This window comes from Oncorhynchus mykiss, chromosome 23 (genome assembly GCF_013265735.2).
Source record: "Oncorhynchus mykiss isolate Arlee chromosome 23, USDA_OmykA_1.1, whole genome shotgun sequence".
Classification (NCBI taxonomy): Eukaryota; Metazoa; Chordata; class Actinopteri; order Salmoniformes; family Salmonidae; genus Oncorhynchus; species Oncorhynchus mykiss.
Window position 1 is genome coordinate 19,136,394 of NC_048587.1, and position 11,680 is coordinate 19,148,073.

The window sequence follows — 11,680 nt, forward strand, 5'->3', positions numbered from 1 at the left end:
TAATGAAGTGGGAGAACCAAGCGCACCCATGCGCACCCAGTGGGAGGCACCAACCTACCAACAGCTGAAGCCGTGGAAGCTGTGAGAGCTGAGGCACCACTCGAGATGTGTTCTGTTGGACTATACAGCACAATGGAGCCAATAACAAGGTTTGAAAAACACAAAGTGTCACTGATTCTGAATAGGGTGACCCAGAGGTCGGCGAAGCAATGGTCACCTGCAGGGTGTGAGAAACCAGACCTGGTAGAATGAAAATGTAACTATTCCACTCAGAACCACTTAAAATTATCCAAATTTCAACAGGATACAAATAAGTCTAATACAAAAAAAGTGTTATTTGATGAAAAAAAAGTCATTATAGAAGTGTATTTATGTCCCTTGGAGTGGCAGCTATTTCCTCTGATGTGACACATTCATGTCACACCAAGCAGAAAAAGCTGTCACGGCGTTGGAAATCTCCGGCTGTATGGTCCATTTTGGTCCTTATTGTTAACAATAAGCCTTCCATTTGATTTTTACCAGAACATTTTCTCATAGCTTTTTATATTTCAATTGTTAAATAAATAGTATTTATTTTCAATTATACAATCAAAAGGCATCACACCAAAGGACTAACATGATGACCACACCGTGTGCGTCATTGTGCGCATGTTGATTTTGTCCACCCACACCAGAGGTGATCAGGACTTGCAGGTTGAAATATCAAAACAAACTCTGAACCAACTATAATTTGGGGACAGGTCGAAAAGCATTAAACATTTATGCCAATTTAGCTAGCTAGCTTGCTGTTGCTAGCTCATTTGTCCTGGGATATAAACATTGGGTTGTTATTTTACCTGAAATGCACAAGGTCCTCTACTCCGACGATTAATCCCCAGATAAAAGGGTAAACTGAGTTAGTTTCTAGTCATCTCTCCTCCTTCGGGGTTCTTCTTCTTCTCTGGACTTTATATTGAGGTTGGCAACTAACTTTAACTTTAAGGTGCATTACCATCACCGACTGGAGTGTGGACCTCAGTTCATCTTTCAATCACCCACATGGATATATGCTCTTAAAAACCAATGAGGACATGAGAGAGGCGGGACTTGCATCACAAATAGAACCAAGTTCTATTTTAGTGCCTGGCTACGAAGACCCTCTTTGACCTGCGCAAGCAGTGTGGGTGCAATTATTTAATAACATGTATGTGAGTGGTGTGGTCAGCATGTAAGAAATCTCTTTGATGACGGCAGAAAAGTACAATATTTGTATTCATATTTTTGATAAAGCTTACAATCTGTTCAGACCATGTGCTCCAGCAATATCTTTTGTACTTCCTCATTGCAGGAGAACTTTCCCCTGCAATGGTGCCCAAATGCTGGCTCATTGTTTAAACACAGAATTGTCACACCATGTGGATATTGATTATAGGGACAAAATGTAGTCAATCCGCTACCGCTGAGCAGAAAAGGCAGAGCTATTAGAGAAGGGAGGAGATAGGAATCCGACTGAGCAATGAATGGAGGAACGTATAACACCTCTCCCAGCAGACTGTCGATCAATCGCGGTCACGTCGTCATGTTGCGTCACGCGGTTGCTAAGCGTCAGCAATCCCTTCTCAAAGTCAGGGTATGAGTCAAAACCTGCCTATTTTCCTCAAAAGTACGTAACGTCACGATTCCAAAGCAACAGTATAGGTCGTTATCAATAAAGCTTTTATCTGGATTCACCTGATCAGTCTATCATGGAAAGAGCAGGTGTTCTTAATGTGTTGTACACTCAGTGTAGACGGCAAGCAAATATAACAATATTTGGATATAGCCACCTAGTTTATCCCCTGAAAGTTAGTTTCCTAACTAGCCATATTGACGTGGTCTGTTATTAGCTAGCTAGCCAATTTAACGTGGTCCATTAATCAATGTAGCCTATCATGCCTGTCAGCAGCAATCGTGATTAAACACGCTAAAAACACTGTTGAAAAGGGGAATGTTAGCTAACTTCACTAGGTAGGCCTATGTTGGTTGGAGAAAAAAAGTAGATTATGTCTATTTACCACTGTACAACGTTTCTACCGGTAGCTTGCAAAGTAAACACTATCAGCTAACAGTACATCGGCAAATGCGCACTTCAGCTGCTAGATAGGCAGAGCCCACAAACATGGGACATTAACCTACATCAATTAAACTTGTAGTTCACTTTGATTTTATATCACTCAAATACTCAATTAATGGTGGGCAATATTGAGAGATAAATTATATTAGCTTCAACATATCTGAAATGACATGATCAATTTATGTTTACTGATCATGATAAGCATGCAGTTAGTTACTTGCTGTATAACTGATGATAGAGCTAAATGTGCGCACTTGTTTTAGATGAAATCATGGAAAATGTGTAGTTCTGACTATGCTCTTCAAGAGGATATTACAATTACAATATTACAACCAAATAATTTACATTTATTTAACAATCCCTTGAAAACGGCACGCAGTTAACAATGGTTTTAGAGGAGATGGGGGTCTCTTTTGCCCCCCAGCAGGCAAATCAAACGCTCTGCACCTTATTGTGATGTTTTATTGATAACGAACTATACTGATATTACAGAGAACAAGTTAATTCTCACATCTCGGAAAAAAAATTGAAATGTTGTACTTCTTGTTCACGAAATTCATGCTAATGTTTGGTTTTGAGCTAGAGCCCAGTTGACTTCCCATTCACTCCTTGGAGACCCCTCCTTGTCCTAGAATCACCTAGAATGCTCCATGCAGCCCAGTGACGACACATGGGCAACGTACACACTGGCTGTTAATACAATGGAGCTGCCCATCTCCTCGTCCAATGGTCACTTTTGTATATTATCTACCTCACTTGCTTTGGCAATGTTAACACATGTTTCCCATGCCAATAAAGCCCCTTGAATTGAGAATTGAGAATTGGTTGCGTGCCACGTCTATGATTGAGTAGTCGGGCACCAGATTATGGAAAGCCGTTTGGGTCTTTGCGTGTCAAATAAACTTGACTGTTTGTCACACAATAATTTAATACGTTAATAAAACATTTACGTAGTTATTACACATTGATTAACACTATCATTCATATATCATATGTCACAGCGATTCACCGATACATATGCTATGATGCTGGTAAAGTTTTTATAGAGCCAGATAGCTGCCAAAAGGTTGAACGTATGTATCCTTAGGATCGTAAGAAAAGTCATGCGTGAAACATGAAACGTAACGGTTAAATTTGATCTGTTTACAAGTTCAATTCTTACTTTACGTCTCCCTTTACTCGGTTACAGATCTTTTTTTATATATACAAACTTTTGTCAGGAATGTGGCACCTGCAAAGGACATGAACCGAAAGTAGCTAGTCAATCAAGCAACTCTAGCCCAGACTTTAGAGTTACTTTGCAGCTTCCGAATTAATTTACAAAATAAAGTCGTTTGTTTTAGAACTGCAGTCAATAACGACATTATACCAGTAGATGGCGTAGTATAGACTTGGGCCTTCAGCAAATGACGTGTGAGAATTATACTTTAAAGACACAGCAAAATAGAAAGCAAATATGATTTAGGCTAGGCCTATTCCACTATCTAAATATACCATAATGTAGTGTGTTATTTAATGGCCATATAATTATTTTAATACATTTTTATAGCCACGTGGGGCTACTGTGGTGATCATGTAACCTAATGAATTACACTTTTTCCAGTATTTGGGATCACGGACTGTCAGCCTTATGTTAGGCATTTTGACTGTTTTATTAGTGAATTCCACTCTGTACTTAGGCTTGTTATAACCATTTGTGTTGCACAACCCCATCACGCAGAGGCTGTATCCATATCAATAAATGAGACAACTAAATATTGATTAACTCTTGGCTATAACCTGTCCTGAGGCCTATAATAAAAACAGTTATAAAACACAAATAGAGTTCTGAAATTATTCGTCAAGACACCAGTGCCCAAAATGATAGCCTAAATTGCAATGCCTACAAGTTGAAGGCCTATATTTATTATTTGAATGGGCCTATATTAAACATTGAATTATTAAAGTGATAGGCTAAATAACGTTTGAGAATTTAGATAATTTTGAATACACACATGGATTTCAATAAAACTAATGGATACGACTGTTCTATTCTCTTTAAGTTACAACTCAGACAAATGACAGAATGGATGACTTACTGACTGACTGAACTGAATGAAGGATGAATTAAATGTTCAAATATGTTGGAATGAGGAGTTGCACGCATCATGCATGCTCTGCACTTAATTTGGCTAGTAGGAAAATAGGCCTACATTAGGGTATAATGACTATGCAGAGCATGCCTCCAGAGGGTATCTTCTGAGGCTGAGGGGTGCTTTTCCGAAGGCGCATTGTGCTGTCGTGCTGCATGGAGAACACAAGCTCTTCAACAGGGCAGCAGTGTCGCGATGGAGGGAATAGCCTATACAGAGACTACCTAAGACCACTGCAACAGAGTTATTGTAAAGTGTGGAAATAAGCTTATGCCAGACTTAGCATACGTTGTCACGACTTCCGCCGAAGTCGGCTCCTCTCCTTGTTTGGGCGGCGGTTGACGTCACCGGCTTTCTAGCCATCGCCGCTCCATTTTTCATGTATCCATTTGTTTTGTCTTGTTCCCTGCACACCTGATTATCATTCCCCAATCAATCTACATGTATTTATTCCTCTGTTCCCCATCATGTCTTTGTGTAAGATTGTTTGTGTTACGTGTGTATTGTTGATGCGCCAGACTGGCTTGTTTTTTCCATGTTATTTTTCACGAAGATGTTTATTGTTAAACATAATTCTTCATTTCATTTTTAACGAGGCAAGTCAGTTATTAAGAAAAAATTATTATTTACAATGACGACATACCAAAAAGCAAAAGGCCTCCTGCGAGGTCAGGGGCCTGGGATAAAAATAAAATAATAAATACAGTATTAATATAGGACAAAACACATCACAACAAGAGAGACATCACAACACTACATAAAGAGAGACCTAAGACAACAATATAGCAAGGCAGCAACACATGACAATACAGCATGGTAGCAACACAACATAACAACATCATGGTGGGAACACAACATGGTAGAAGCACAAAACATGGCACAAACATTATTGGGCAGAGTCAACAGCACAAAGGTCAAGAACGTAGTGACAACAATACATCATACAAAGCAGCCACAACTGTCATTAAGAGTGTCCATGATTGAGTCTTTGAATGAAGAGATTGAGATAAAACTGTCCAGTTTGAGTGTTTGTGCAGCTCGTTCCAGTTGCTAGCTACATCAAACCGAAAAGAGGAGCGATCCAGGGATGTGGGTGCTTTGTGGACCTTTAACAGAATGTGACTGGCAGAACGGGTGTTGTATGTGGAGGATGAGGGCTGCAATAGATATCTCAGATGGGGGGAGTGATGCCTAAGAGGGTTTTATAAATAAGCAAGAACCAGTGGGTCTTGCGACGGGTATACAGAGATGACCAGTTTACAGAGGAGTATAGAGTGCAGTGATGTGTTCTATAAGGAGCATTGGTGGCAAATCTGATGGCCGAATGGTAAAGAACATCTAGCCTCTCGAGAGCACCCTTACCTGCCGATCTATAAATTACATCTCAGTAATCTAGCATGGGTAGGATGGTCATCTGAATTAGGGTTAATTTGGCTGCTGGGGTAAAAGAGTAGTTAATACGATAGAGGAAACCAAGTCTAGATTTAACTTTAGCCTGCAGCTTTGATATGTGCTGAGAGAAGGACAGTGCACCGTCTAGCCATACTCCCAAGTACTTGTATGAGGTGACTACCTCAAACTCTAAACCTTCAGAGATAGTAATAACACCTGTGGGAAGAGGGGCATTCTTCTTACCAAACCACATGACGAAGCTAACGTTATAAGCAGCTAACTAGCTTCATCCGGCTCCTGCATCTTAAATGGTCCGACACCTATGTGAAACTAGCCACAGTAAGGATTAGCCACAATAGTGGCATTTATAGTTTGCCTTCAAAATAAAAGCCCCTCTTGAAAGTGACACAAATGGATACAAATAGTGGAATCATGCCAAATTTGGACTAGATAATGCTAAACAAGGTTGGAATGTTGTTATATAAATTCAACAAAAGACAGTGATTAATTCATTTGACAAACTGATACGCAGACAGTCCTGGGCCGCCCCATTGAATGCCAAGCGGGTGGGGGAGGGCCCTCTAACTCAGCTGGTGCAGGGCAGCTGGGCCCCATGCTTTAGATACTGAGTGCAATGCCGGAGACTGGCCACGGCTGAAGCAAGCGGCTCGCCTACTGTGGTGGAGGAATGTTGCATGCCGGCCACAACTGTTGTTGGCTGCTCACTGGCTGTGGTTGAGGCTGGTGACTCTTTCACCACTGCTGAAAGCGATGACTCCCATGGTGGACCATGTGGCGATCCCTGGGCAATGATCATCAAGGATCTGGAGGTGGCTGGGCCCCAAAGTAGAGGTCAGGTTGTCTCCCACGTGGGAAGGGCTGAGGGTCGTCCAAGGCAGGTGGCAGGCGATCCCCCAGAACTAGAGACAGCAGGCCCCCCAGGTCAGGGAATGGTGGTTCCCCCAGGTCAGGGAGCTGAGGGCCTAACAGGGCAGGGGAATTGGAACTCACTACTAAATCTGAGGATTTCAAGCCAGGCATGGTGCAGACTGCAAATCTAGTTGAGCAGGGATCGTGTAGTCTAGTGCTAGTATAGGCGACTGGGTACAGGCTGAGGGTTGAGAACGGTCTAACTGCACACCTAGAGGAGCAGATAACTCTGGATCTAGGGGAGCAGGAGACCTAAGGCCTAGAACTAGGGCTGTGGTCTGGAGTGGAGCACTGAGGGAGCTGACCGCTTGCCGACCGAGGCTGGGGGCTACGGACCAACTGAGGGCAGATGCTGCAGACCTAGTGGGGCAGAGAACCTATAGCCTGGCAGAGCAGTGGACTGAGGGCCGACTAGAGCTGGACACAGCAAAACTTAACGGCTGAAGGCTCAAAGCCTAGTGCTGATCACTTTGGGCCTGACAGGGAGAACGTCTCTGTACCTGACAGAGAAACCGACTCCGGACTTGACAGGGAAACTGACTCTGGACCTGACAGGGAGAACGACTCTGGACCAGACAGGGAGAACGACTCTGGACCTGACAGAGAAATTGACTGGATCTGACAGGGAAACTTACTCTCGACCTGACAGGGAATCTTACTCTCGACCTGACAGGCAAACTAACTCTGGACCTGACAGGGAAACTGACTCTGGACCTGACAGGGAGAACGACTGGACCTGACAGGGAGAATGACTCTGGACCTGACAGGGAAACTTACTCTCGACCTGACAGGGAAACTTACTCTCGACCTGACAGGGAAACTGACTCTGAACCTGACCGGGAAACTTACTCTCGACCTGACAGGGAAACTGATGCTGGACCTGAGAGGGAGAATGACTCTGGACCTGACGACTTTGGTTCTGCCCTATATAGTGCTGTCCAGTTAAATCATGATGTTGAGGCCCATCACTGTACTCTTATTCCCCACTGTTGGCTTAAGAGCACATATAGCCTACATCAGTGGTTCCCAACCTTTTTTGGTTACCTTACTACAGAACTGAATTTTGCTCTGCCCGGAGTACTCCTGAAGTACCCCTTCACGTGCATTGTACCAGTAACCATATGGACACATGAGTCTTTTCAAGTACCCCCTGTAGATAGGCCAATCAAGTCCTAGTACCCCTGGTTGGGAACCACTGGCCAACATGATGAGACACCTACACCACCCGATGTCACAGGAAGGCCATAAAGATCATCAAGGACAACAACCACCCGAGCCACTGCCTGTTCACCCCGCTATCATCCAGAAGGCGAGGTCAGTACAGGTGCATCAAAGCTGGGACCGAGAGACTGAAAAACAGCTTCTATCTCAAGGCCATCAGACTGTTAAACAGCCACCACTAACATTGAGTGGCTGCTGCCAACACACTGACTCAACTCCAGCCACTTTAATAATGGGAATTGATGGGAAATGATGTAAAATGTTTCACTAGCCACTTTAAACAATGCTACCTAATATAATGTTTACATACCCTACATTATTCATCTCATATGTATACGTATATACTGTACTCTATATCATCTGCTGCATCTTTATGTAATACATGTATCACTAGCCACTTTAACTATGCCACTTTGTTTACATACTCATCTCATATGTATATACTGCACTCAATACCATCTACTGTATCTTGCCTATGCCGCTTTGTACCATCACTCATTCATATATCTTTATGTACATATTCTTTATCCCCTTACACTTGTGTCTGTCTATAAGGTAGTAGTAGTTTTGGAATTGTTAGCTAGATTACTTGTTGGTTATTACTGCATTGTCGGAACTAGAAGCACAAGCATTTCGCTACACTCACATTAAGATCTGCTAACCATGTGTATGTGACAAATACATTTTTATTTTTATTTTTAAAATTTTTATTTTGATTATAGAGGACAAAACAGCAAGATTATTTTGTCAAAGGGCAGCCAAGCATCGATGATCATGTCACCATTATAAGACCCTTGATATTTATCGAAAAGGATTATCAAGCTCATCACCTTGCTTGTTCACCACCCTGTGGTTATCATAATATATTTAATCTGTAGCCTAATAAACTGCATGCTTTGCCGACAAGTCATAGTGGCAGGATCACACAACATGTCATCGCGTCTCCAAGTTTACTTCGATGTGATGGTTATTATATCAATATTTGTGCATAAAAGCGTCTCCACCAACATTTCTCACATAATTAATTTTACCAACACCAAAAGACCTTACCTTGTCGAGCGTATCTTATTTTGTAGACATTTGGAAAGTTTACCGGAAAATGTTCTGTTTCCATCAGACCTGTCATTTTATATCCGAAATTGACTTTACTCACGTAAAAAGGTTGGAGGGAAACCTGGTTACTGAGGAGGAAAAGGTAACACAATATTCTCATCTGGAATGGATAGTGTTATGATAAGGGATAATCTTTCTTGTTCAAACATCAAAACATCAAAACATGAATTACATTCAGATGTCTTCAATTACTAATAGGTTATAGTATGATGAACATAGCCTACTTATTGATACTGATGATTTGTGCTACAGATGGTTTGTTTACGTTTCTACAGTTGTGGCTAAATGGAGTATGCCTACAGCTCCATCTAGTGGTTGCGTCGGGGACAACAGTGTTTAGTATTTTATTAGAATCACCAATTAGGCTTCTCTTCCTGGGGTCTAAACAGGAAACAAAATACAACAAATAAAATACATAAAATAACTAACACTATATTTTACAATACATAATAGAATGAAAAATACAATTCAAAACAATATAAAATGTCTGTGTCTCTTCACAGACCCCAGTTTTTTCTTAAAATCTTGTTTTATTGCTAGCTTGAGTTACAGTGCCTTGCGAAAGTATTCGGCCCCCTTGAACTTTGCGACCTTTGCCACATTTCAGGCTTCAAACATAAAGATATAAAACAGTATTTTTTTGTGAAGAATCAACAACAAGTGGGACACAATCATGAAGTGGAACGACATTTATTGGATATTTCAAACTTTTTTAACAAATCAAAAACAGAAAAATTGGGCGTGCAAAATTATTCAGCCCCCTTAAGTTAATACTTTGTAGCGCCACCTTTTGCTGCGATTACAGCTGTAAGTCGCTTGGGGTATGTCTCTATCAGTTTTGCACATCGAGAGACTGACATTTTTTCCCATTCCTCCTTGCAAAACAGCTCGAGCTCAGTGAGGTTGGATGGAGAGCATTTGTGAACAGCAGTTTTCAGTTCTTTCCACAGATTCTCGATTGGATTCAGGTCTGGACTTTGACTTGACCATTCTAACACCTGGATATGTTTATTTTTGAACCATTCCATTGTAGATTTTGCTTTATGTTTTGGATCATTGTCTTGTTGGAAGACAAATCTCCGTCCCAGTCTCAGGTCTTTTGCAGACTCCATCAGGTTTTCTTCCAGAATGGTCCTGTATTTGGCTCCATCCATCTTCCCATCAATTTTAACCATCTTCCCTGTCCCTGCTGAAGAAAAGCAGGCCCAAACCATGATGCTGCCACCACCATGTTTGACAGTGGGGATGGTGTGTTCAGCTGTGTTGCTTTTACGCCAAACATAACGTTTTGCATTGTTGCCAAAAAGTTCAATTTTGGTTTCATCTGACCAGAGCACCTTCTTCCACATGTTTGGTGTGTCTCCCAGGTGGCTTGTGGCAAACTTTAAACAACACTTTTTATGGATATCTTTAAGCAATGGCTTTCTTCTTGCCACTCTTCCATAAAGGCCAGATTTGTGCAATATACGACTGATTGTTGTCCTATGGACAGAGTCTCCCACCTCAGCTGTAGATCTCTGCAGTTCATCCAGAGTGATCATGGGCCTCTTGGCTGCATCTCTGATCAGTCTTCTCCTTGTATGAGCTGAAAGTTTAGAGGGACGGCCAGGTCTTGGTAGATTTGCAGTGGTCTGATACTCCTTCCATTTCAATATTATCGCTTGCACAGTGCTCCTTGGGATGTTTAAAGCTTGGGAAATCTTTTTGTATCCAAATCCGGCTTTAAACTTCTTCACAACAGTATCTCGGACCTGCCTGGTGTGTTCCTTGTTCTTCATGATGCTCTCTGCGCTTTTAACGGACCTCTGAGACTATCACAGTGCAGGTGCATTTATACGGAGACTTGATTACACACAGGTGGATTGTATTTATCATCATTAGTCATTTAGGTCAACATTGGATCATTCAGAGATCCTCACTGAACTTCTGGAGAGAGTTTGCTGCACTGAAAGTAAAGGGGCTGAATAATTTTGCACGCCCAATTTTTCAGTTTTTGATTTGTTAAAAAAGTTTGAAATATCCAATAAATGTCATTCCACTTCATGATTGTGTCCCACTTGTTGTTGATTCTTCACAAAAAAATACAGTTTTATATCTTTATGTTTGAAGCCTGAAATGTGGCAAAAGGTCGCAAAGTTCAAGGGGGCCGAATACTTTCGCAAGGCACTGTACCTGGGGTGGCAGAGATTTCCATGTAAGCATGGCTCTATTTAACTGCATTTTCCAGCCTTTGTTCTGGACCTGGGGGCTGTGAAGAGACCTCTGGCTGAATGTCTTGTGTATTATCAATGAGTGTCCAAACTGTGTGCCAACTACTTAAACAGACAGTTTGATACCTTTAACCCATCAACACCTCACACAAATACCAATAGTGATGCAGTCAGTCTCTCCTTAACTTTGAGCCAGGAGAGATTGACATGCATACTACTGACATTCGTCCTCCATGTACAGTACAGCTAAGTGAAATACATGCTGCTCTGTTCTGGAGCAACTGCAATTTTCATATGTCCTTCTTTGAAGCATATGACCACACAACTGGGCAGTAGTCCAGGTGCGACAAAAATAGGGTCTGTAGGACCTGCCTGGTTCATTTAGATGTCAAAAAAGCAGAGCAACGCCTTATCATGGACATACTACCCATTTTAGCAACCTTTTGATTCTATATGTTTTGACCATGACAGCTTGGATGTAAATCCATAACATCTCATTTCTTTCAGCAATAGGTTATGATCAATGATATCAAAAGCTGCGCTGAAATCTAACAAAACAGCTCCCACAATCTTCTCATTATCAATTTCTT

General features: G+C 41.7%; 1 protein-coding gene across 3 annotated transcripts in view; it reads right to left on the bottom strand.

Annotated features, from left to right (window-relative positions):
* si:dkey-51a16.9 (RING finger protein 122) overlaps positions 1-8,939 on the bottom strand; it is a 33,375-nt gene extending 24,436 nt beyond the window's left edge. For 2 of the 3 annotated variants that reach the window (XM_036960024.1, XM_036960025.1), the window contains exon 1: positions 8,818-8,939. In XM_036960024.1, coding sequence (XP_036815919.1) covers positions 8,818-8,893 — 76 coding nt within the window. In that variant the 5' untranslated portion in view covers positions 8,894-8,939. Of the gene's footprint in view, positions 1-836; positions 982-8,817 lie in introns of those variants that run through there. The other variant, XM_036960027.1, reaches the window with a different exon arrangement.
* Positions 8,940-11,680: the final 2,741 nt, after the last annotated feature.